At 43.8% G+C, this 26,006-nt stretch overlaps 4 protein-coding genes, 1 long non-coding RNA gene, 3 other non-coding genes and 1 pseudogene across 10 annotated transcripts; 6 read left to right on the plus strand and 3 right to left on the minus strand.

The window, feature by feature from the left end:
* Positions 1-2,456: 2,456 nt before the first annotated feature.
* LOC127761420 (peptidyl-prolyl cis-trans isomerase cyp5-like) lies at positions 2,457-2,864 on the plus strand. The gene has a single exon (XM_052285712.1). It carries the CDS (start codon positions 2,457-2,459, stop codon positions 2,862-2,864), a length of 408 nt encoding a protein of 135 aa, XP_052141672.1.
* Positions 2,865-5,533: 2,669 nt separating this feature from the next.
* LOC127762020 (uncharacterized) lies at positions 5,534-6,877 on the minus strand. 3 transcript variants are annotated; one of them, XR_008015345.1, is made up of 4 exons: positions 6,468-6,756; positions 6,284-6,346; positions 6,092-6,142; positions 5,534-5,999 (listed from the first exon to the last, which is right to left on the minus strand). It is a non-coding gene; the product is annotated as an uncharacterized LOC127762020 (long non-coding RNA). The 3 variants fall into 3 exon arrangements; XR_008015346.1 differs by adding an exon at positions 6,764-6,877 and having other exon boundaries at positions 5,534-6,346; positions 6,468-6,644; XR_008015347.1 differs by having other exon boundaries at positions 5,534-6,142.
* Positions 6,878-7,812: 935 nt separating this feature from the next.
* Positions 7,813-14,938, plus strand: LOC127762019 (mannosyltransferase APTG1-like; annotated as a pseudogene).
* On the minus strand, positions 12,562-15,449 carry LOC127762017 (wall-associated receptor kinase 5-like). The gene is made up of 3 exons (XM_052286358.1): positions 14,472-15,449; positions 14,199-14,369; positions 12,562-13,844 (listed from the first exon to the last, which is right to left on the minus strand). Exons 1-3 carry the CDS (start codon positions 15,349-15,351, stop codon positions 12,685-12,687), a joined length of 2,211 nt encoding a protein of 736 aa, XP_052142318.1. The 5' UTR covers positions 15,352-15,449; the 3' UTR covers positions 12,562-12,684.
* A 2,584-nt stretch (positions 15,450-18,033) lies between these two features.
* On the plus strand, positions 18,034-20,271 carry LOC127761115 (60S ribosomal protein L37-1-like). Its single transcript, XM_052285339.1, has 4 exons — positions 18,034-18,122; positions 18,215-18,350; positions 19,846-19,947; positions 20,054-20,271. The coding sequence occupies exons 1-4, from the start codon at positions 18,120-18,122 to the stop codon at positions 20,095-20,097; spliced, it is 285 nt and encodes a 94-aa protein (XP_052141299.1). The 5' UTR covers positions 18,034-18,119; the 3' UTR covers positions 20,098-20,271.
* Positions 18,814-18,897, plus strand: LOC127764905 (small nucleolar RNA Z199). The gene has a single exon (XR_008016045.1). It is a non-coding gene; the product is annotated as a small nucleolar RNA Z199 (small nucleolar RNA).
* LOC127764827 (small nucleolar RNA R64/Z200 family) lies at positions 19,051-19,144 on the plus strand. Its single transcript, XR_008015971.1, has one exon. It is a non-coding gene; the product is annotated as a small nucleolar RNA R64/Z200 family (small nucleolar RNA).
* On the plus strand, positions 19,285-19,369 carry LOC127764904 (small nucleolar RNA Z199). The gene has a single exon (XR_008016044.1). It is a non-coding gene; the product is annotated as a small nucleolar RNA Z199 (small nucleolar RNA).
* A 1,243-nt stretch (positions 20,272-21,514) lies between the features above and the next one.
* On the minus strand, positions 21,515-25,069 carry LOC127761786 (MDIS1-interacting receptor like kinase 1-like). Its single transcript, XM_052286115.1, has one exon. The coding sequence runs from the start codon at positions 24,856-24,858 to the stop codon at positions 21,733-21,735; it is 3,126 nt and encodes a 1,041-aa protein (XP_052142075.1). The 5' UTR covers positions 24,859-25,069; the 3' UTR covers positions 21,515-21,732.
* Positions 25,070-26,006: the final 937 nt, after the last annotated feature.

Consider the following 26,006-nt stretch of genomic DNA (forward strand, 5'->3'; position numbering starts at 1 on the left):
TACTGGTTTATAGACCGACCGTACACTTATATAAAGAGTAATACATATATTAGATAATATTCAACGGTATATATAGCCACACACACACGCATGTATATACCTAAACAGTTAAAAAAGTTTCATACACATTTGAATTGGGTATATACTCAATTTCAATCGTGGTGCCCGGGCACCATGGAGCACCAAACAAACTTGGTATGACAACAATACTTTGACTCAACATATACATCCTCACAATCTATAGCATAGGTTAAATTTTTATTGGCGCTTGCTCCGGACATCGACGGCGGCACGCCATGGAGGCCGCCACCGCTGCTCCTCCATATCCATCAAAGTCCGAGCTCGCCGCTGCGGAGGTCGCGTTGTGCGCATGGGGGCGGAGTGGCGGCCGGATCCGCCACCGCCTTGCCTCCTGCCCGCAGTTGCCCATCACGGCCGCGCCCGCCGTCACCCGTGCAAGATCCACGCCAGATTCGTGCGCGTGGGGCACGGAGCGGCGGCCGCATGCGCCGCCTCCTCGCCTCCCACCCGTAGTCGCCCGTCGTCGCAGCGCTCGCAGTCGTGCCGTGCCAGATCCGCCGACGTCGTGCCCGCTGTTGCGCCAGATCAGCGATGGAGGTCGAGCCGCTGCGCCTCCAGCCCGCAGTCGTCCGTCGTCGCCTCGGCCGCAACCGTGCTGTGCCGGATCCGCCAACGTTGCGCCCGCCGCCGCTCGGCTGTAGAGGTGGAGCTGCCGCACCTCCCGCCCACCAACGCCACGCCCGCAGCCGTGTCGTGCCGGATCCGCCTCACGCCCGCCGATGCTGCACCCACCATGGATGCGACACCATCAGGCCTGGCATGCCACCGCCGCTCCTCCTTGATGCCGGTTCTCCTCGTCCCCGAACCGCCGCCGCCGCTGCTCCTCCTCGTCGCCAAGCCGTCACCGGAACCGCCTCGCCGCCACTTCTCATCCCTTAACCGCCATCGCCGTTCCTCTTCTCTCCACAAGGAACCACAATCCGTCGCTGATTCGTAAAACGTGGAGAGGGAGAGGAAAGAGTGGGTGGACGGTTTCTACAATGGGAATCCGTAATATATATACCAGATAAACTCAGTACGTCGAGTTAAAAAATAACTCAATGTGCAAAACACCGTTGGATCACAAGACACACATTGACTATCTCGCTAACAGTTAAAAAATAACTCAATGTGTAGCTTGCACCAGATCAGTTCGTGTGGGGTGTGCGCGGGGTGGTGGGTCGCTGAGTTAAAAATTAACTACGTGGTTTGTTTAAATTGAGTGTGCGTGGGTGTAGTTTGTGTGTGTCAGGTGCCATATAGTACGTAGCACCAAGAGCGCCATATAGTAGCTCTCTCTCTCTCTCTCTATATATAAAAGATAAATTAAAGACTGACACTTGTTGTGAATCCAATTATTATAGTGTGCTATATATGTTGTTTAAATGAGTTGTGACTTTCACTATTTGCACATGCATTATAATGAGATCTAGATATAGAAATATGATTTAGTTTGTTTTTATACTAATTTTTAGTGTGTGTTATTTTTTTTTTACATTTTAGAGAGGTTTTCTAGTGATAGTCTTTTAGAGGGGGTCAATTTTTCATGAAGAAATAGAACAAATTTTCTATTGATTTTTTTCTTTTTTTTCCTTTTTCTCAAGGGGAAGAGTTTTTTTTTCAAAAGGGGAAGGGAGTATAGTTTAGATAAATACAAATATCTTAGAGAAAATTCCATATATACCCTTAAAAACTCACTCAATCCCTTTTATACCCATGAAATTTACCCAATCCTTTATATAACCCATCAAATTTTGGGGGCATCTAAGGAAGTAAGCAAAATTCAGGGGCATAGAAGGGATTAGTTAAAATTGCAGGGTATAAAAGGGATTTTCTCAATGTCTTATATTATGTTGTAGTGCTTAGATCTAACGATAACGGTGTTAGTGTTATATTTTTTTTAATTTATAACAATAAATAAATAATTTTATACAAAAATTAGTTTATATATAAAATAAATAATAAGAAAAGAAATATGTAGTTAAGTTTAATGTATTTATAAAAGTAATACAATAACTAATAATATTATATTTTTTTACAATATATTATATAATAATAAGATAATTTGTTGTTTTATAAATATATTAGTTTATCGAACATCAATTATAAAATCCTACATATGCTACTATACTATACCACATCGACCCTCGCTTATCTCACCTCACCGGCGTCGGCGCTTGCTATGCGTCATATATTATGTGATCATTAGGGTCTCATATCCACCCATGCATGATTTATAGAGTTACTCATTATTCAGTTTTATCTCGAGTTGCCACGACTGCTTGTTCGCACTCTACCTCAGCACCTACTGTCACCGGAACCTTTAGTTCGTCGAGGTGTTATTTACTGTTCAGCAGCACGTGAGCCAACTCGATCGCCATTATAATGCAAACGAGATGGAGCTGTACACGGACCTGGTCCCCCTCACCGCGGAGAACTTCCGCGCCCTCTACACTAAGAAGCCGCTCCATTACAAGGGCTTTGTCTTTCACAGCATTATCTCAGGATACATGTGGAAGGGCGGCGACTTCGTCAAGAACAACGGCACCGGCAGCGAGTTCATTTGCGGCGACACCTTCCCAATGAGAACTTCCTGCTTCCACACGACCGCCCGTGGTTACCCAACGGCTCCGCCAAAAACAACATCTCACAGTTCTTTACCCGCGTGCCCTGGTTCGATGGCAACTACGTCGTCTTCGGCTGTATCATCTCCGGCTTCCACAACCTCAAGGCCATCGAAGCGGAGGTGGAGGTCAAGATTGCCAACCGTGGCGAGGTCGTCATTGTCCCGCCGCCGTCGTTAATTATTAATTAACCTCCGGGTCCACATACTAGTAATTTTGAAGAATGTTTTTCAGTATGGATCGAGTAGCTACTTATTGGTACTAGTTAGTAATGTCTTGTATTGTGGATGGATGATTCATCATTGTCTCTTTCTGTACAAGACTAATACATTTTTTCTTACTTAATACTATTATAATGGATGGAATTACTCACTACTCCTCTGGTAATGTGGAGACGGTGATGTTTTACTTCTTTAATGATGATATTATTGTTTATCTTTGGCGGTTTGTATTTGTTGATGATTATAAATGTCAATATATATTAATACATCATGATGATTCTCTTCATTTTAATTGGCACCTACTTCTAAACCGGTGCTATTATTTTAATCATTCATATATTCGTGTAGTGTATACTAGCAAAGTAGCCGTGTGTTGTATAGATTCAATCATATAGTAAGTCTCATGTTTTTACTACAAATAACACTAATCACAAACATGTAACTTATAATAGTGGGTGAAGCTGTAATATCGATAAGGTCTATCTCCATCCTAAAAGCAAAGTGGACGATCCAATTGAATTGCAAATGAGTGAAATTTCTAACTTACCAACTTTAGCATGGACAATCGGCTATCGTATGGACCGAGGGATTCCATGATCCGTGAGTGATTTTGGATGTCAAATTACACATTTACACTGTCGATGTTACCAACATTCATAGAGTTTTTCAAATATTAAGTGTACATAATTTGTAAAAGGTTTCTATTTCCATTGCTCAACCAAAAAGCACAATTTGCACCCAAAACAAAAGACTCATAATGGCTTCCATATGAGGTGAGGTCAGTGGCTGCTCTACCAGCAGGCCACCGGCAATCAAATGTCGGATTGAGTGAAAGTCATTCGTGACCAATGGCTAAGAACTTCTTATCAAAATCATCTGGTGGAAATAAACATGTTTCAGAGAAAATTATAGTGGGATGTTATTGTGAGCCCAAAAACTCTGCTCCAGACAACTCAGATCAATGGCAACACAGGGTTCCAACTGCCAAACCAAGTCAGCTATTTGGAAACAATCAACGTGATCTGATTTTGCAATTAATTCTAAATGAAGACCTAGAAAGTTAAAAGCCAAATCAGATGAAAAGGTTGACGCTCTACCAATTAATTTAAACTTTCCCCTCAGTCACAATTTAGACCTCCACTTTACAAAGATCACACAAGCCTCAAAATCTGAAAGTTTGGTACAAGTTAGACCACCAAATTTCAGAAGTGATAAGCACTAAAATAAATCCTTAGAACTTTAATTGAGACTAGTAATCGTGCACGTACAATGCATATTTTGGAAAAACAAAATTTTGGCACAAAATCTACTATAATATGAGCTTACACAAAATATGAACTCTGTGGTGATTCAAATAATTAGCATTGTTATTATCTCAAACATCTATGCAGATTGGATAATCTCGGCGTATCTATCAGCCCTCCACTAAAAGCAAGTTTATTAAGCAGACCCTATTTTACCAACAAAGAAAAAAAATATATAATTCACATGTACTGCTGAAATCCATAGTTATAAGTGACTAGGAACTATCGGGAAGAAATATATTGTACATCATGAAAGAACATGCACTAAAATCGTGCAATATTAGCCAAAACGTAATGAAAGTACTGCTGTATTTGTGTTGAACATGCAGTAAAACTGTTGGTAAGAAGGTAGTAAGGTAGAATGTTTTTCTGCCAGCTAAGGATTTTCGTTTTTTTGGTATAAAGACAACAAACTATTTACTAGAGGTGACTGCCTTAGTAAATTGTCCTTCAAATTCTTAAGGGCTCTTTGAATCGCAGGATTGAGAAAACGTAAGAATAGGAAAAACGTAGAATTTTAATAGAAATGTAAGTGTAAAACGGAGGATTATACACTTAATTTTGGAGGGCCATAATTAAGTAACGAGAAAAACCAAAAGCGCATGGGATAAAAAACTGGTGAAAAAAAATTGACGAAAAAACCAAAAGCGTGCACGGTGAAAGATCGGATTTAAAAATCCGGGAAAAAACCGATAGCACGTGCGTAGAAAAAAACTCTTTCGCATGAAAAAAACCAAACTGACTTTTTTTTCCTTTTTTACCGGAGTCGGACGATTTTTTTTTTCACGACATAAGCTTTTTTTTTTATCGTTTTCTGAGTCGGACTTTATTTTTCCTTTTTTTCTACCTTTTTAGTCGATTTTTTTACTGACGACAGAAGCTTTTTTAAATCCTTTTTTAGTTGGACTTTTTTTTTCTTTTTTACCGACTATGGAAATTTCTTGTTCTACTTTTAAGTAGAGATAGAGATTAAAACTAAAAACATAAAATTAAAACCGATTCAAATACGGATGACGTAACAAAGTACCGGTAAAAACATTTTTAATTTTTATAATAATAGAGAAAGAGATATAAACCCATGTAACTTTGCATATTAAAACGATATCCATAGCAGCGATCTCTCACCGTAGATCCGTGATCGTACGGCTGCCGGAGGGGGGAGAAAGCTGGAACTGCATGGTGCCACGTGGCGGGGCTTTTTGGACCCGAATCCTTCCAGAACTAGATGATACCCCACGCGTTGCTGTGGGATATGTATGTATAAAATATAGTTGCAAATATATCAACGGAATCATAATATAATAACAACAAAATGCATGATTAATATATTTTAGGAATGTTATATGATATGAAGCATTGATATATCATTCTAGATGCGAACAAACAGTGACACTATGGTTGTAAGTATAGCAGATATAGGGTGTGTTCGGCTGCCCTATTTCAGCTGTGACACAGCCATATTACACAGTAATTTGTGTCACTGCAAGCAGCTGTGTGGCTGCGTTGCAGCTGCTGCAACATGCAGCCGAACACACCAATAGATGGTTTTGTTACAGTAGATTGTAAATACATTTTTAGTCTAGAATAATAGAATTCCTCATCAGCTTGTTTGCTCTCTAAAAAACACTCATTTCTAATCATCTTCTTAAATCCGGTCTATCTGAGTGGATTAATTACCCGATTAAACTGCATGCCTCTTTTGAGCTCTAGCCAGTCTCTAGAGCAACTGTACAGAGGACGTGACAAGCTCACAGAGTAAACACCATGGCAAGATGTCCCAAGAAATATGTCTGCAACCGTAGAGAATATAGGCAACCAATATTTTGACAAAATAAAGTAAGATTCAATGAAAATATTTGAAGGGTTCAGTTTTATCTCATACCGCAGAACCATACTTGCACTTTTGTTCACCAACACATAGTTGATTTTTCCCCTAACACGTATACATATTTACTTTTAGAGCGAACTAAACAAAAATGTGATGTTTGATGGATACTTTTAGAAAAAAAAAGGAAGAATCCAATTTGTAGCATAATTAAACAGAAGTTAAGGAGAACAATATCAATAAACTTACCAGATGATGGTTAATTTGGAAATCTGATCATAAGAAGGTGAGTAGATCGAATTCCAGGCATAACTGCAAATGGCAAGCGGTAGACCAAATCAGTTGATATGCGATTTCATCCTAAAATCACTTGGTGGTATTATGGCGAGGAAAATGAGAAAACAATTATAGGCCAGAAATTATCAGAAACCACCTTCTTAATAGGGATAGGGAATGGAGACTGGATTCTTTTTTTCTTAGATATTGAACCGAATCCTCATAGGATAAATCGAATGAAATTTGGAACTTGAAGATAAAAAACAGGATATAAAATAATCTTGTCATTAGGGAGGAGAAGCGGACATGTAGTTAGATCACTCGAGCCAGATATCTGTTTTCAAAATCAACAACAGGAAGAATGAGAAAAAAATAAAAGAGAGGAAAGAACTGCCCGCTTGCGAGAGGATAACGGTGACAGGCGAGAGACCCCAAACGGTGGCACCGACTCACCTGCATCTTCTGATTTTCGAGAGATGAATCAGCTATTTGAAGCTCTCCAACACATGCAACATCCATTGTTTGAGGTGATGAGGAGGTGCTGGTTAAAATAGATTTGGTTGGATTGAACGATCACGAAGAACTCCAAACAGGAGAAGCTCTGAATAGGATTCCCAGCGCATATAAGTGAATAAAGCCCGGGATAAGAGATTCAGAGGCTCTTCAATAGCATGCGTCGGTTTCTACTTTTGCATGCATTACATGAAGCAGGTGATCAGTCATGCATGTCAACGTGGGTGGGGACAGGGAACTCAATGGATGGGATATGTGTGGGACGCAGTCAATAGTGCGTGGTGAAGCCGAGAAGGCACATCTGATCATCCGTTGATTGGCCTTGTGCTGGTAAGAATCCAACGGACTCAACTGAAGGGATGAATCGATCTAATCTCCGTTCAACTCTGATCTAACGCTCTAAGATAATTCAGATGACGTGGCTTCACCACAAGACAGGAAAATATGATAGTGGGATGATTCGTATAGGTATATAGGATTCGGTATTAGAGATTATGGCCAACCGACGTATCTTCTTTTGCTCTTAGTTCTCTCCCGGTCCCACATGTCAGTTTCCCATGGCCCTTCTCCTGACCTTCCCCCTCGGAGGCCTTTGTTTGTCTGGACCGGATCCGGGCCCATGAGGTAGTTGTTCCAGTGCAGGCCAAAAACGCAGTTTAAGGCCCCTTTAATTCAAAGAAAATTTATAGAAATTTTAGAGGATTTTATTTCTATAGAATTTTTTCTATATAACCCTTTTAATCAAAGGAATGGATCTTATGGAATCATATGAAATTCCTATGGATTGCCTAATGCCATATAAGTTTTGGAGGAATTCTAACATGAGGTAAAACCTCTTGGAAACTTTCCTTTGAGTCTTTATCTCTCCTCTAATTCTTGCGTTTTTCCTGTGGTCCAATCAAACGACCATTCCTCTGTTTTTTCTGTGTTTTGCAATCCTCTATTTTACACTTACATTTCTATAAAAATCCTGCGTTTTTTCTATTCCTGTGTTTTTACATTCCTGCGATTTAAAGGGGCCCTAAATGGGCCTGGGAGTGAATTTCCCAGCCCAAAAGTCCCAAACCATAGGAAGAACATATGCCTCCTCGGCTCCTCCTTCGCGACTCCGGCGACGGCGACGGCGACGGCGGCGCGCCTCCTCCTCCTTCCACTCCCCATCGTTAGCCTTGTGCTAAGCAAGCCTGGAAGGGGCTGGCTGCCTCGCCGTCGCCGCCGCGATGAGCCACCGGAGGCGATCTAATGCCACCGGCCCGCCGCCTCCTGAGGGCGTCGGCGACTCGTCCACCGCACAAGCCTCGTCGACGGAGAAGGAGAGGCCGGATCCGCCGTCCGTGTTGGGATCGGAGCGAAGGGTGCTTGCGCTGGCGCTGGCCTTCCGCGCGGCGAACGCGCTGCTGGTGCGCACCTACTTCAACCCCGACGAGCACTGGCAGTGCCTCGAGGTCGCCCACCGCATCGTCTTCGGGTAAAACTCGCCGCCGCCGCCGCCGCCGCTGGCTGTTGTGCGCCGGCTTTTAGTCTGCTTGTAAGTCGCTTGAAATCGAAATAGAATCCAGCTGACACTCTCAAAGGGAGTGGGATACTTGAACTGCCGCATTTTCTGTTCACTGCAGGTATGGCCACCTTACTTGGGAGTGGAAGAGGGGTCTCCGAAGTTACCTCCATCCGTTGGTCTTTGCTGCGCTTTACAAGATTCTGGCCCTGCTCCACTTGGATACCCCATGGTTTATGGTAATTACTCTAGCAAATCATGCCAAAAACTCATTAGGTATTTCTCTGGGCGAAGATTGCAAGTGATAATTCTGGTCAATGTCATGTGGTGCTTCAACTTTCTATTAACACAAGTTCAGTTATATGAAAGGGGATCACAAGTGCTCAGTATCAACAATTTCTCCTGTAGCTAGATTCTTTGTTGGGATAGCTTACAAATGGGTTCTTAATTCTAACCATGCAGAATGTGTACCCTGTTCTATGTTCAGTCTCAATTCTAAGCAAATAAACCTATATGTTAATCAGATATCACTCCACTCTGCATGGCCTTATTTTTTCAACGCACTGAGAAGCAACATTTTCTTATTATTTCTTTGTTTTCCCCCACAGGTTATGGCTCCACGTCTTCTACAAGCAGTCTTTGCATCTTTTGGGGATCTCTACTTATATAAACTTTCGAAACTCATTTTCAATAATCATGTTGCCCAGTGCAGTATCCTTGAACTCATTTCTGTATATACGATTTTCTTTTTCATGAATAAGGAAGTCCATTTTCCTGGTGAATGGTGACCTTAACAACTCATTTCCAGTTATTTTCGCAGCTGGTTAACTGGTTCATGTTCTTCTGTATCACACGTACTCTCTCAAACAGCATGGAGACAGTTTTGACTATTACTGGACTTTACTATTGGTTTGTTGCAATAGAGTCTTCGAAAGGAGCTTTGGTTGTTCCAAGGCAGAAGCCTGCTAGCAAGCAAAGCCCTCCATCAAGAAAAATGGCTCTACTCATAGCTGCCTTAGCTTGTGCTATTCGGCCAACAAGTGCCATAACATGGCTATATGTTGGTCTTTTGGATTTTATTCAGACGAAATCGAAATCCCGGTTTCTCTTTCTCGAGGTTATTCCACTAGGGTAAGAAATTATTTTAAAATTTGCATCGAACTTATGGTTTCAGTATATTTCTTTCTTGGATTTGTGCACTGGATGTGTATAAATTGGATGAATTTAGGATGTTGTTTATGGTAAATTTTCATAATGTCTTTTCTCTGTTATTTCTTGAATTTTTGCATCATAATGCTGATGGATTTTGTCTTTTATTTCTTAATTTTTTTTGTATCGCATATATATTACGCTGATGTATATATAGGATGTTTCCCATGGGAAGAATGCTCGCTGGTCGGTCTTCTGAAAAAAACAAACTGAACATATGGAAGTCATTCACATTGTTCAGGAGGGATCGGCATTACTGTCCACCATGCTAAATGGTAGCAAAACAAAGGTTGCATGGTCGATTACTATATAGTTGTGGGTAAGATAAGTTATGCACAAACACCAGCTTTAGGGCATGTGGGCTGGATTGTTACAATCCTATGTGCGATATGCAATTGTCTGTCGTGTCATCAGCATTATGTATATCATTTCTGAGATCAGATCTCTTGACCCCTTCAGTTTCTTTTGTTAAAATTGCGATCGCCTTATTGTCCAAAAAAATGATGATTTAAGGATTGCTTTTCTTGTAAGGTCATTTGTTCTCTTTGTCAAAATTGAGGAATACCTCTATAAACCTTATGCCTTTTAATTTTTCTGCAGGGTCTTTGTCCTTGCTGTGACAACATTTCTTGATTGTTGGATGTATGGTTCCCGGGTCATAGTGCCACTTAATTTTTTGAAATTTAATCTCTTCTCTTCGGGAGGCGACTACTATGGAACACATGTGTTCCATTGGTACTTCAGCCAAGGTTTTCCATCGATGATTTGGACTTTCTTACCGTTTTCAATTTCTGGAATTATGAAGTCTTGAGAATGGAGGCTTGCAGGTCTTATTGTCTGGGTATTAGCAGTTTATAGCATACTTGGACATAAAGAATTCAGGTACTTATCTCTTCTCACAAGTTTGTAATGTTCAATCTCTTCTCACTACACAAGTGCACATGCCCTGATATAAATGGATCGAATACAACAGGTTTGTTCTCCCGGTGCTTCCTTTGATGTTTATGTTCTCAGGATACAACTTAGCTGCAATGGCACAATTCAAGGGAAAAGGTCGCAGTGAGAAAGGCCACCTTTCAAGGTTTCAGCTTTCTGTCATTCTGCTTATCTTAACAAATGTTCCAATGGCTTTATATATGTCCTTGTACCATCAGGTAAGTTCTACTTTTAAGTAAACATATTCTTTATCTATGTTGTTCCTTAGGTAAATTTTGTTGTTTTCTATTTGTGCCTAGTTAGCTTTTCTTTTCAAAATTCCTTAACTGCTCTTATGTGTACATTTTCACTTTGTCAGAGAGGAACTGAAGATGTTATGTTTTACCTGTCACAAGAAGCCCATGATGGAAGAGTAAAGAGTGTCCTCTTCCTTATGCCTTGCCATTCAACACCTTATTACTCTACATTACATTACAACCTGCCTATGCGCTTTTTGGACTGTACTCCTAGGTGATTATGCCTTCACTTTTTTCTAGTGCAGTAGATATAGCATTTCATTTTACTATGTTGTACCTGATTTAGCCAATTATCCTGACTTAGCGTGCTTGTTACCAGCGAAAACAAAGGGACCTTGGATGAGTCAGATCGTTTCCTCATGAACCCATCAGATTTTGTGGGCAAGGTTTTTGGAAATTTATCTTCTTTCAGTCACATTGTATTATTTGAGTCTGAAGAAAGGCATCTCAAGTTGCTTCTGCACAATTCTTTTAGAGAGGTAAAACCATGTTGAATCTTAAAATCTCTTCTTCCCTCAGTTTAATAGGCATATGCATATACCTTTTTTCTGTTTGGTAGTTTAGATTTCCCTTTTGTAAGACCTTGTCAGTTTGTTTTAGGCTTTCTTTCGAAAGCCGGGTAATGAAGTTTACCTGCAGTCTAAAAAAAATGCATATACTTAGTAGTCTTTATTTATATGATGTTTTAGAAACTTGTGCTTAAACTTTTCTTACTCAATGCCTTGTAAATTGGTCATGTTGAAATTTTTATCATTAGATTTGCAATATAATTTTGCACTAGCATATGCATATAAATTGATATTGAAGTCAGACATTGCAGCTGATGTCCAAATGGAACTGATTACTTCTAAAAAGAAAAAAAAAATCAAAGGTATTGTTCAAGTTGGTTCATAAAGAAATGTCTAAAACACAAAGGATGGGCCACATTTTTAAGTTTGTGCCCCCCCCCCCTTTCTCTCTCTCGCGTGGATGCGCGCCTCCTCTCATGTTGTAGTATTGGCTATGCACGATCAGATGACTATGATAATGACATATTTTGCGGTAACATTGTGGGTATACCAACCCTAGTGTCCTAATATCAAGAACTACGTGTCCTAGAAACCAGTATAATTAAATTCCCTTTTGTGAGTAGTCCTCCTAGCAAGAATTGCCATCAGTTTGTAAGGTGAGCATCTGACACAAGCTCTGCATTGCTTGCAATCGATGGCAAAATAAAATCAGGTTATTGTTTGTTGCACTCAGGTAGTTAATAGTTTTATTGTAGTTACAATTTGTGAACTAGCTGTCTTAAAACATGATGGATAGGTTGCATTACATTGCATGATTGGCTGTGTATGACGTGATAATTAATATATTATCTCTTGTATTCTTAATCTTTCCTGTCCATTAACATCATGACATGTGTCCTGGTTGGCAGGCTAGGAGATTTTTTCACTCCCACTTCAAGGTTGATAGAGACCTTCAGTCATCAGTTGTAGTTTATTCACGGATGAATGTATTGTGATTGCTGTGGCAGAAAAGGCCTGTTACTTTGTTAGTCTACTATCTTGTCTAACAATTTCTAATCATGTTTTGGCCTTCTTTATTTTGTCATTCAATAAATGATCTGTAACTTGGGCCTTTATTTTGAGAGAGAGAATTTTTCCCATCCTTTATGATGCGATTCTATGTCGATGTATTGGCGGCAACTTCCATGGTGAAAGTAGGACAAACCACCTGGTAAAAAACAAAGAAGGTAGGACAGACCATTCCATGGCACATTGTTGTTGCTGACATACTGAACCTCATAAAATCATGTCACATATAAGTTTTCATTGATTTCCTGCAGTTTTTATTCTTGAACACAAATATTTTTACAAGATATTTATGTCAGGAGATGCTAATCGAAACTCTGCTAAAACCATTTATTGATACTTGCATACTCATCATCTACCAGTTTCTATATCTAGCGCCATCAAGCTTCCATGTCGTCCAGTGGTAGAAGGGTCATACTGTGATGAGTTTTCAAGCAAACATACAGTTTCTTCATTAGCACCCTCAATCAATTGCTCACGCCAGGTGCTTCTTATTGCTTTTAACCTTTCAGCTACTTCTGTCATTAATGGCCGTTCTTCCCCCTTTGTACTCAAGCAGCATTTTGCCAGTTGAGCAACATCTTGGAACAGCTCTGTTCCAACACCTAATATGTTCCTGTCCAAGATGGACTCAAGTCTGTTCTCTTTCAGTGCCAGAAGGAAGGATGATGCAAGGCTTTTCTTTTCTTCAGTATTTTCAGAATAAATTGCAGTCTTTCCTGTTATTAGTTCTAGAAGCACAACTCCAAAGCTATAAACATCACTTTTCTGTGTTAGCTGGCGCTCTTGTAAGTATTCTGGGTCTAGGTAGCCTAGAGTCCCCTGTACCATTGTCATAAACTGTATTTCATCTTTTGGAAGCATCCTTGATGCTCCAAAGTCAGTCACTTTTGTTATGTAGTTGTCACCTAGGAGAATGTTTGGAGATTTGACATCACCATGAACTATTGGAGGGGATGCTGATGAATGTAGATATGCTAGTGCTTCTGCAGATTCCTGAGCAATCCGTAGACGAGCATCCAGTGAAATGGAGGTTGTTCTGTATTTACCATGTATATGCTCGAACAAAGTGCCATTTGGGATGAATTCATAGACCAGCATTGGAACTTCCACTTCTAAGCAACAACCTAGAAGCCTTACCACATTCCTGTGGTTGATCTGTGAAAGTATAATCATCTCTTGCACAAATTCATCTTTCTGAACCATATTCATAATCTTTGAGCGCTTTATGGCTACTATTCTGTTGTCTTTGAGGATCCCCTTGTATACAGTGCCATGACCGCCTCTTCCTAGTTCTTTGCTTGAGTCAAAATTGTCTGTTGCATTCTCTAGTTCTTCTTTTGTGAATATTCTCACAGTATCAACTTGCTTTGACCGGATTTGCTCATACAGCAGCATACCCCCATTTTGTTGAAAGAACCTTTCTTTTTCTTTCATCAGCTTTCTTTTCTGGCATTCGATCAGTAGTGCAAAAGTGCAACTAAGCAGTATAATAGCGCATACCGAAATGCCTGCGAAGAAAAACCTTTTTTTAGTTACCAGAAGTCGAGGAGAAATTTTCTGTGGGTATTTATTGCTGAATTAGCATTATAATACTGTATCCTTGTGTAAGATTGCTATATAATTGAACCTATGGCTGGAGATAATTCTCCTATAATATTTCTCAAGTTAGTTACAGATAGTGAAACATTTTGCAATAGAATGCTTACTGTAATATATGTATTTTGCCTATCTGTCTGGCTTCTAGCTAAGGGGAATGAAGTAGACAATTCTACCCAGCGGGAAATGTCAGGAGTCTACTGCACAGTACCTTTTATATGTTATTCCTTCATGAAATATTAGGACTTTGGAGTATTGGGAATTACCTATAAACGTTTTTGTTAGTCTAGCTCTTTCTGAAGCTGTTATTGGATTGCAGGGCTCTCTCTTTGGATCTGTACTTTGAGTCCCAGGCCCGCAGTAGCAATGGTAGCCCCCAATTGTGTTGTCGCAGATTCCATGGCAGTACTGACCCGGAGATTCGCACTCGTTGATATCTGTTGACGCCATGGAAAAGTAGGAAAACAACTGAAGATCAATGCACAGATGGACATAAGGTGAACTTGAAAAATAAAAGTGAATTGCAGTGAGTTGGTTACCTTGGCACCCTCCTTCCAGGTACGGGTTGCCTGCAAACCCATTGTTGCAGGCACAGAGATACCCGGTAGCATTTGGTGAGTTGATGCAGCTGCTGTTCGTGCTAACACAGGCATATGATGTCCTGTTCTTGGGCGCTTGGGCACATGATTCTCTTCCAGCAACCCAATCAAGCACAGTAGGAACCCCTTTGTACTTGTCTGTGAACTTGTGACCTTCTAGGTAATCAGGCTCAAACCTGAACCAGTCCTGCTCGGCAACGAAGGCATAACTGCATGGATTGAAGCTGTTCACCTCAGAATTGTCGAACCCGCTGTCAAATGTCACGTTGAAGGAGCTGAGCTTTGGTGCAATAGATGTCTGGCAACAGCCCATGCCGGAGCACTGGCCGCTACTGTCCACACTCTGCTTGTCGGGGCACATCGAGAAGCACCCAGCCCCAACGTTCTGTTCTTTCTTGTTGTAGCCCCCCAGGAATGCAAGGGTATTGCATCCAACCACCGTCAACTTGTTAGCCCTGCTGGATAATGTGAAAAAAGGAGCAGTCCATGTTGATACCCAACCATCTGTCCAAGTGCCATCTGTGTTGGAGCATTTGTTGGCTATCAAGGTGCTGACTTGAGCCTGCCCTCCAAGCAGATTGAGGCTGTAGATCTCCATCTTGTTGCTTGAGTTATGCATGTAAGTGCGGTTATGCTCGCATGAAACGTCGAACCCATCAGTGTAGAAGCAACCAGCACCGATGCCGAAGGGGTAGGGAATGGTGAGGATGCCGCATGTTTCTTTGCATCTAGGCTTAGCCGTCCTGGATGCTGCACTGATGCTGATGGTTGCTAGCAGTAGGGTGGTTGCAAGGATCATCCATGGTACTACTCCAGCCATCTCTCTCTATATCTTTTACGTTTCTCCTATAGGTTCTTGTTCTCCTCTTCTAACTGAGCTATGCTTATATAATGAAGCAAGCCTCTGGAGGTCCAGTCCTACTAGTGCTTTTAATATGGACGTAGAGTGCTATTGCTTGATTGCATCCATTCAGAGCAGACTCGGTCAGAACAGCTAGTGGTTTCCAGGTACATTAATTATTAATATCTCAAATAATTTCCTGGCAAAAGAAAAGAAGAGAAAAGCTGAAATTATTGTGGGCCTATTCACTTCATTGCCACATTGATATTACTAAATTTTGGTAGGATAACAAATTAAATATGATCTTACCAATTCCATCATACAAAAATTTGGTAGTCCTTGATTTTTCCTCTCAGAAAAACACTATCAAATTTTAGATAGGCATTAAACTAAATACATTTAACGCTACCAAAATTTAGAAATGTCGAAACTTACCAAAATCTAGCATTGCCAAAATTTTGTAAGATTGAAATTGGCAACGCATGTTTTGCCCCATCTGCTACAAGAAACGGCTTCTATAGTATCGTTTACTTCATCAACGTTAGTCGGTCAACCCGTTCCATTTGGTCTATCGTTAGCATATTTTTCGAACTGCTAAAGGGTATTGTGGAAAAAATAATGGAGGAGTTTGTTAAAAAATCAAATAAATCTATTTTCCAAATTTATAACAACTAATAGTAGTATTCAATTAATTATGTGCTAATGACTCAACTCTAACCTCAAGGCTCAAGCCTTAAATTTGTGACTTGCCATGTCTACTCCGTGAGAATCACATTTACAAAACTGAATGTTATGAAATGAAGATCATGCAAAGCCAATACGCCGCATCGATGTTATGAAATGATCACACACAATACTAGTACTGGCAAATCTCAAACAGAAAAGCCACCGAGATACAGCAGCACTGCAGTTTATCAGTGTGCCTCCCTAACGCTTGGGCCGTTTTTCAGTTTCTGAAACACCCACTATTTTACCAGTTTTCTACAGAAAAAAATATAGAGACAGCTGTTTACCGTAAAAATCACGCGTTGGGTCAAGTCATTGAGCTTGAGCTGCGGGTGATTGAGGCGAAACAGGATGGCGAGACGAGCAGTCTTATGTTTTCACTTATCCTTATACTTGTCGGTAAAAATTTTAATTTTCAACCTTAAACTTATAATTGATTATGATGTTTTTACCGTAATTTATTTTTCAACATTTGTATTTAGCTCGTTAAAAAAGTATATGAAAATTATATTCATAAATTATTTTCAATTTGCAAATATATCGTTCCGCTCTTTCGTCCAATATGCTAAACAGGGCCGGAGAGATTTGCCGGACCCAATGTTATCCATGTTGCCTTCGATTGGGTCAAGTCATGGGAAGAAGAATCCAAAAGAGAGACTGATGACCATCGGCATCGATGATTAAAGAGAGGGCTCGTACTAAGTACTAGTGATAGACATTAACGCCAATTGATAGAGCAACTTTTGACCACAAGTTGATCCCGCTTGCCGATTGTAAGGAAATTGAGCATGGGTGTACCTTCTTTCTCCTATAAGTACAACCTAATACAAATACCATATATCCTCTGTATTATATTGTATTTATATTGGGATGGAAGGAGTACTCCCTCCGTTCCATTTTAAACCGTGTCCTAGCGATCAAGGTGCTCTGGAGCCTGCCCTTCAAGCAGACTGATGTTGTAGATCTCCACTCGGCTTGTGGAGTTATTATGCATAAAAGTGCGGTTATACCACATGAAACGTCGAAACCTTCTTTGTAGAAGCAACGTACCAGTATCAATGCCGAATGGGTAGGGACGAGCTAACAATAATGCTGTACTGGTCTTGAGATTCATGCTATTTCCACGCGTTGCGTGATGCAAACAAACTGAATTTTAGAAGACTCGTAGACTTGCGTTTTGCCGTGAAGTACTTGAAGGCGGATCGCTATTGAAGGACGACGGCAAGACGCGCTTCGCGAAGGTTACGAGTCAATTTTCAGGACTTTAGTACTGTGGTCTAATTGGGTCAAGTCGTTGCCTTTGTGTCATATCTTTCGTCCGAAAGAGCGTCGTTGTTTCACTTATGTTTATAAGTAGGATTTAAATTTTAAAATTTAATTTTGAAGTTGATTTTATGATTTTTTTTAGTTTATTTTACACCATTCGTTTTTGAATAACCAAAAACACATATATAGAAGTTTTATACATAATTTATCTTTTAGTTGCTAATAAGATAAACATAAGAGAAACAATGGCGCTATCAATGTAACACCTATCAGGCTATCACTCAAAAAATAATGAAGAACAAATTGTAGATAGCTTGTACAAGGACAAACAATAAAGAAACTGCTCTTGTCGCAAAAAAAGAGAAAAAAAACCAGTGGACAGTTTCAAATTTCTGTTTGAGCATAATCTTTTTGTTTTGTTTACGGTGAATCTGGATTTAAAATTACTAAAACAATTCCATCATCATATGCAGGCTTCGGCCATTCGGAGCGACCCAACTTTCGTTGACGGGCCGACTTCGCTGGCTGAAGGTGAATGGAACAGCCCATGTTCCATTATATTGGCCCAGAACGGAATCGTAACTATTGGTTCCTAATATCGGCCCAATCAATTGCGTTGGTTATGAATAGCCCATGGAAGCCCACTATTGCTGCTCCCGTGCTCCCTATAAATAGCTAGGGTTTTACTCCACTTCCCCCATCTCCGCCTCCGCCGCCCCACTCTCCAACCCTAGCCGAGAGGAGCAGACCAAACAATGGTAACCTTCTCGCCGCCGCCGCCGCCGCATCGTTTCTTCCCCCACCTTGTCCTCCTAGGGTTAACGTGGTGTGATCTTGTTGTGGCTCGCAGGGGAAGGGTACGGGTAGCTTCGGCAAGCGCCGGAACAAGACGCACACGCTCTGCGTCCGCTGCGGCCGCCGCAGCTTCCACCTCCAGAAGAGCACCTGCTCCTCCTGCGGCTACCCCGCCGCCCGCATCCGCAAGTGTAAGCCTCCTCTAGATTTGTACATGTGCTTCTCGGTTTCATGTAGATTTGATGATTATATTGCGTCTAGATGCCAAGTAATGTTTAGAAATTGGGGTGTTAGTGGTTGATGTTTTCTTGATTCGCTGAGATGCGTTGTCTGCACGAACCTTCTCTTAGTAAAGCCTGATGTTTTGATGGAAATGATGAAGAAAACATTGGTCCGTGTTTCTGATGACCCGTGACTGATAGCCATGTTTTCTAAACTGATACCTGTCATGTTTATTGTCTCGGGCGTTATCCATTCTCGTTCCATTTGTGGTCCTGAGAACTGATTTACCAGCTCGGCTGCGTTGATCTTAACCGAATAAAATTTAATGTGTTGTTTGTACATATGTTTTTTCCACAAATGATTATAAGCTAAAATGCTTGCTTGGAAAACATAAGGAGGGCCTGTTTCATTCGAAAACTATTATGTTTATGAGGTTCAAGTGATGAGGTTTCAACTGCAACAATATGATGGGAGCTTTGCTCCTGTGATTCCTATGTATTTAAGTCTCTGATGATCCTTCCAACATATTTTCCCTTTGAAAGGCTAATGAAAACTGCCAGTATTAACGTACAAAATTCAAGCACTGATAGTTCTCATGTCGTGATTGATCACAAATATGTTTTTTTTCTTTTCATTTGATTTTCCAAATGGTTTTGCTGTCTTACAAAAAAAAAGCTATGAGGAATCATGAAAACTTTCGCATGTCAGACTTCAGAGATGCCATGGCATTAATGAGAAGATGTTTTCATTTTCTGAGCTTATATTTTATTCTGGCTATCACATTTGGTTAGATGATTTTTGCAGTGATTATTTAGAAATTTGAACATTTGTAACACTTTGAAGTTTTGTACCTTCATTGTGTTTATTATATATTTCTGTGTTGCCTGCTTCTGTTGTGAGGCAGGCTCAAGTGATGAGAGAAAAACTGCAACAATATGATGGGAGTTATGCTCCCGTGATTCCTAAGTATTTAAGTCTCTGATGTACCCAATGCACAGAGTTTTTTCTATAAGTACTCAATTTTCCCTTGTCTTATGTTTTCTTTCGACTTATCCTCTAACCTGAGATTTTATTTATTCTGTTTCTTTTCTTTTCTGAGATCAGGCAATTTTATTATATTTGCTCTTTTTCAACATTCAGTTCAAACATATGGCAATTCTATTTGTCACTCTGTTCACCGTCATGTCTACCTGCTCCTGCTGCTGCCTTGTTTAATGTATGGTAGCAGTACTTGGTTGAGTTGTTTGGTTTGTAATAATGTAACCATTTAAATTTGTATCATTGCACATCTGTTTCCTCGCATTGTTCATTTAATGCGAAATATACATTAAATGAAAACATACCTGATTTGAGTTATATTGTTTTTGGTTAGCCTTTAAATCTCTAGTTAGATTCTTTGTGGTTGAATTTCTTTTTTCTTTTTTTTGGATTTGCTTAGTTTTAATTTCTACTATGTCATTTCAGACAACTGGAGCGTGAAGGCCATTAGGCGCAAGACCACAGGAACCGGAAGGATGAGGTACATGCGACATGTGCCTAGGAGGTTCAAGAGCAACTTCAGAGAAGGTGCCTGGAACTTTTCTTATGTTTTAAATCTCATGGGAAATGTTAATTGCGTTAAAAATAGTAAAGCTGTTTGGATTCATTATGTTCCTTTTGCTCAATCATTCAGGTACTGAGGCTACCCCAAGGAAGAGAGCTGCCGCAGCCAACTAGATCCCGTTTTGCTGTCAAAGCAGCTATGAAACTAGAATTTAAGAACTTTTGCCTGGATTGAGCCATCTTTCCTATAGTATGATGTACTTATCTTGTTTTATTTGTTATGATGCTTTAAAACTTGACCTCTGAAATTTCAGTCAGTTGAACCTCTCGTATTTTTGTTTCATACAATGTTCATGATTCTCTTAGCGTCCATGGTAATGGCGTTGTTTTATTTTGTTCCGTGGTGTCTCCGCTTGTTTTGTGCTACCATTCAACCAGTTTTGGGAAATGCTTCTGTTTGGTCGAAATGAGCTGCCACCAGGGTTCACAATTGCGATCAGTTTGAAAGTCATTTATTTATTTATTTTTGTTAAAACCGACGTTTACTGGTTTTCATCTCGAAACGGTATGTAAAACCTGGCTACCATCCTCAATTTGCACTTGAACTGGACCCAATTTTACTAGTTTTATAATGTAATTTACCTAATAAAGTTGCTTTGGTAGGTGTCGGGTTCATTAGTTGAATGTGTATTCGGAAGTACTTAGAACTTACCTAAGGACGCAACATCTAGCATGTGAAATACAGTTATCAGCTAAAACTGACTTGGAGTAAAATACAGTTTGGCTGAAGCTAAAAATTAACTACATCTAGCATGTGAAATACAGTTATCAGCTAAAACTGACTTGGGGTAAAGTACAGTTAGGCTGAAGCTAAAAATTGTAGTGCAAGTCATGCGATAAACTGTTTTCACGTATGTGGAAGGTTGTTCAGCGTGACAACATTTCGGAATCTTCGAGCAAACAAATGCATATGTTTGTTACAACCAAGTTAGTCGAAGGAAACATGAAACAGAGGTCGAAGGCGCATAAAATGCAAGCAAATTGGTTAGGCACGCAGCTTCAGCCAGGCTTTGCTTCACTGCTCCGTCGAATGATATATTCAGAACTTCACATGGATGGATGCCTGCCTGGACGGCCGATCCATCAGTGGCTACCGGTGGTGGTAGTGCCGGCGCCGGCCACCGCGGGCCTCCCCTGATTGATGGTTACTACTACTAGCACTTAGCACACGGCCCACGGGCCTAGGCTGTCACTGCCAAGAAATTCGGTCTATAAACAAATGGGCCGTGTTGTAGTGTACTAGGCGGCGCGGTGCTGCTGCTGCTAGTAGTGTAGATCCAGATGAAAAACGATCTTCTTGCCGCGCGCTGTTATATCCTGATTCGATTTGTCAGGATTTGGGTGGCGATCTGTGAATCAATCTCCACTTGCTAGCTAGCTATTCATGGCCATCAAGCTCATGCTTAAGTTAGATGGCCCAGAAATAGGAGCTGCAATATTGGATTGGAGAATGCAAATTCACATGGCCAATTCGAATGCTTGATTTTAATCTTGTTCATCTTTTTCATTCTGATTATTTCTACTCGGATATATAACAAGAGTAATTAACCGAGTGGGTTTATAATTATTCATCTGCTTTCAATTGCTTACATTAATCTACATGATCTATGTCTAATCCTTACAGAAAATGGTTGGTTGGTTTGTTACAAGCTCAAAATTCTTACAATTTTTTTTAGAATAATCTACATACATGAACAAATCATTAACATGCACCGAAGAAAAAAAAAGGAAGAAAGAAAATGGACACAGCTAAGCGTAGTCGGAGTCCGGCGTCGTGGTGAACACCGGCTTGTCCTTGTCCACCACCACCGCCGCCACCGCCGCCGCCGCCGGAGTGGGGGCTTTGGCGCTGGCGCTGCCGGTGGAGCTGCCGCTCTTGCGGCGCGGCTTGGCCTCGCTGAGCATGGTGATGACGTCGCGCATGGACGGCCTGTCGCGCGGCAACCTGGCGGTGCAGAGCACGGCGATGCGGAGCACCAGCAGCATCTCCTCCCTGACGTGCGGGCAGCCGGCGCCGACGAGCCGGCCGTCGAGGTGGTCCTCCACCGTGTTGCTCCGGATCTTGTTGCGCACCCAGCCGACGATGTCCTGCCCCTCGCCGAACGCCGCCTCCACCGCCCTCCTCCCGGTGATGAGCTCCATCAGCACCACGCCGTAGCTGTACGTGTCGCTCTTCTGGTCCACCTTCATCGTGTACCCGTACTCCGGCGCGATGTACCCGTACGACCCGGCCACCACCGACACCGACTCGCCGGCGCGCCCCAGCGCACGCGCCAGCCCGAAGTCGGCGATGCGCGCCTCCATGTTGGCGTCGAGGAGGATGTTGTTGGACTTGATGTCGCGGTGGATCACCGGAGGGTGGCAGTCGTGGTGGAGGTAGGCGAGCCCCTGCGCCACGCCGGCGGCCACGTCGTAGCGCGACACCCAGTCCACCAGCGTGCGCCGCTCCGGCGGCCCGTGCAGCGCCTCCCATAGGCTGCCATTGGGCATGAACTCGTACAGCATCATGGCGTCGGCCTCGTTGTGCATGTAGCCGAGGAGGCGCACGATGTTCCGGTGCCGGAGCCGGCCGAGGAGGCTCACCTCCTTCAGCACCTCCGCCGTCAGCTCCGGCGCGGCGGCGGCGGCGTCGGCGGCGGCGGCTGGTCGCCATAGCTTCTTCACGGCGATCACGGCGCGCGCGCGGGGGAGCTCGGCCTTGTAGACGACGCCGGTGGCGCCCATGCCCACCACGTTCGCCTCCTTCACGCACGCGAGCACCTCGGCGCACGTGAACCCCAGCCGCTGGAACGCCGTCAGTCGCCACGGCCACGCCCCCGACTCGCCGCCGAGGTTCTCGTCGTCGCAGCAACCCGCGCCGTCCACGTACCACCGCCGGTACGCGTAGTGCCCGCCGAACAGCGCCGCGAACGCGGCCACGACGGCGACCATGCCGACCAGCCACCCCACCGCGATGTGCCTGAGCCGGGCGGTGCCGCGAGAGCGCGGCCCGGAGGCGGTGGAACGGCTGCCGGAGCACGGCGGGAGCACGCCGCCGCACAGCCCGGCATTGCCGGCCAGCTCGTCGGGGTTGATCGAGCGCAGCACGCCGTTGCCCGGCACGGGTCCGGTTAGGTTGTTGTATGCCAGGTTGAGCGTCTCGAGCGCCGGCGAACTCCCGAAATTCTCCGGTATGCCGCCGGTGAGAACGTTGCTCGATAGATCAAGAATGGCGAGCGCCGGCATGTTGGCGAGCGAGCGAGGTATCTCGCCGGCGAGCTTGTTCCGCCGCAGGTTGAGCTTGACCAGCCTCTGGCACGAGGCCAGGCTGGACGGGATCGCGCCGGCGAGCCGGTTGTTGGACAGGTCCAGCGCGGCGAGCGCCGGGCAGTCCTGGAACTGGTCGGGGAGCTCGCCGGAGATCGTGTTGTCCGACGCGAGGAAGCTCTGTAAGGTCGGGATGGTGAAGAGGCTCGAGGGGATGGAGTACTGGAGGTGGTTGCGCGACACGTCGATGAACGACAGCGACGCCGACGACGCGAGGTCGCCGGGGATCTCGCCGGATAGGTCGTTGCCGGCGAGCTCGAGCCGCTGCAGCAGCGGCAGCTTCCCGAACCCGACGGGGATCGTGCCGTTGAGCCGGTTGCCGTGCACGCGCACCCGCACCAGCGACGCGCACGACGCGAGCCCGGCCGGGATGCCGCCGGTGAAGCCGTTGTTGAACATGATCAGCTTGATGAGCGCCTTGCCGTCGCAGATCCCGGCCGGGATGCCGCCGGTGAATCCGTTCGACGACACGTCCACCCACTGCAGCGGCGAGCTCCGGCCGAGCGACGCCGGGAGCGACCCCGTCAACGAGTTGTTCCACAGCTCGAGCACCTCCAGCTTCGGCATGTCTCCGATGGCCGCCGGCACGACGCCGTCGAGGTGGTTGCACATGAGGTTGAGCAGCCGGAGGTGGCTCAGCTGCGCCACCTCGTCGGGTATCGCGCCGGTGAACGCGTTGTCGGAGAGGTCGAGGAAGACCAGCGTCGAGATGTTGCCGAGCTCCGGTGGTATCTTGCCCTCGAGGTTGTTCTTGTAGAGGTAGAGGGAGGTGAGCGCCGGAAGCTTCCCTAGCTCCGGCGGGATGGGCCCGTCGAGGTTGCCGACGGCGAGGTCGAGGTACTGGAGGTTGGCGAGGTTACCGAGCTCCGGCGGGATGCCACCCTCGAGCTCATTGTACCCAATGATGAGGCTCTCGAGGGACTCCATCTCGCCGATCTCCGGCGGGATCTTGCCGGTGATGTTGTTGCCGGAGAGTCCCAAGAACTTGAGCTTGGTGAGGCTCCGGTAAGCCGCGGGGATGGCGCCGCCGAAGAAGCTCCCACGCATGTCGATGGTCTCCAGGGACGTGGCATTGGCGAGGTCCTCGGGGAGGGGACCGGCGAAGTTGTTGCCGGAGGCGTTGACGGCGACGAGGTCAGCGCAGCCGCCGAGGCCGGCGGGGAAGCCGCCCTCGAAGGAGTTCTGGCTCACGTCGAACACCTTGAGACTGGGCAGCGACGGCAGGGACTTGGGCAGCGTGGTGGCGAAGGCGTTGTTGGAGATGTTGAGCACCGCGAGCGCCGGCAGCCGGAACACGTCGTCGGCGACCTTGCCGCTCAGGTTCTTGCCGGAGAGCTCGAGCCGATCGACGAGGCCGGCGGCGTTGCACCCGACGCCGGTCCACTTGCAATGCGGCGACGCCTTGCCGCCGTCGGTCCAGTCGGCGAGCGCGCCCACCGTGTCGACGAAGCCCGCCTTCAAGGCGAGCAGCGCCGACCGCTCATCGCCGGCGGCGGCGGCGCCAATGCCGGAGGGCAAGATCAAAGACAGCACAGTCACTAGCAGCAGCACTGGCACTGTAGCTTCCATTGGAAATTGGAACAAAAATGGAAGCACCTTTGCTGAGCTTGGAGAGCACTAGCTCTGCTTCCTCTGCTTGCTCTGCCTCTGCTGCTTCTAGTGCTGTGCCATGTCAGTGCAGTGTCTGCTCTGCTTAATTTAGTTTACTGCACTGATTGCATCTGCAGGAAGAGCAGAGGCTGCAGCAGCTAGCAAGCTAGAGATCACAACAAGGCAGAAAAGTCATATATATGATGGTGATGAGAAGATTGGTTAGAGAAGGAGCATATACTAATATAAATCTTCTTGGCATTTTTTAACATGCAACTTTGATCTAGATTAGTACTAGCTCTACTCTACACCTCAACATAGTGGGCAAATGTGAGGTGTTAATCAGGATTAGATTAAGGGTTTAACAGGCTGGGGTTGGGGAGCTGGAGGAGAGGAGGAAGAAACAAGGAGAAGGGGGAGGCATGAGAACATGGAACATGGAGGGAATGTGTTTTAAAGTCATGGCTTTTCTAATCTGCTTTTGAGCAATATACCATTCTTTATTATTTTACTTTATCCCACCCAACGTTAGATTGGACTAATTAATGTACATGTTTATTTTACATTCCCTATCTGTGCAGAGTTGCAGACAGTAGATTAGCTCTAGCTTTTAGACCCCCAAATACTAGTAGTAGTACCACTATACAGAGACCTACTGTAATTGGGAGTTCGTACGGTTTATTCTTTGGAACCTTCTGCTTTCGTCAGATTTACTCCTACCATCTTATTTTCTACAAAGAGAACTAATTTACTCATACAGTTTGTGTAGGTGTGAGTCCAACAATTGAATTGATCTGATAATAAACTAAGTACTAGAAGCTAGCTGAATTTCTCCATGTAGGAAGCTAGAAGAGTAGAAGGATGTGAAGAGCTGCTCCTAATTTTGAGGGAAGAAATACTGCTAATATGTTTTTTAAGTGTCTGTAAAACAGGACATACCTTAGCACTTTGCAGGTGAAAATGAATATAAATTAACCCAAAGAGGGACAATAGGGTATGTTCTTGCCTCTTGGTGTTGTCCTGATGCAACTAGCACCCTAAGATCTGTACACATGTCCTGCATAAAAATTAAAGAAAGTTTACCCTGAGTGAGGCATATGTACAGTGGTTGCATGTGTTGAGCCCTG

Source organism: Oryza glaberrima, chromosome 2 (genome assembly GCF_000147395.1).
Source record: "Oryza glaberrima chromosome 2, OglaRS2, whole genome shotgun sequence".
In the NCBI taxonomy this organism is placed as follows: domain Eukaryota; kingdom Viridiplantae; phylum Streptophyta; class Magnoliopsida; order Poales; family Poaceae; genus Oryza; species Oryza glaberrima.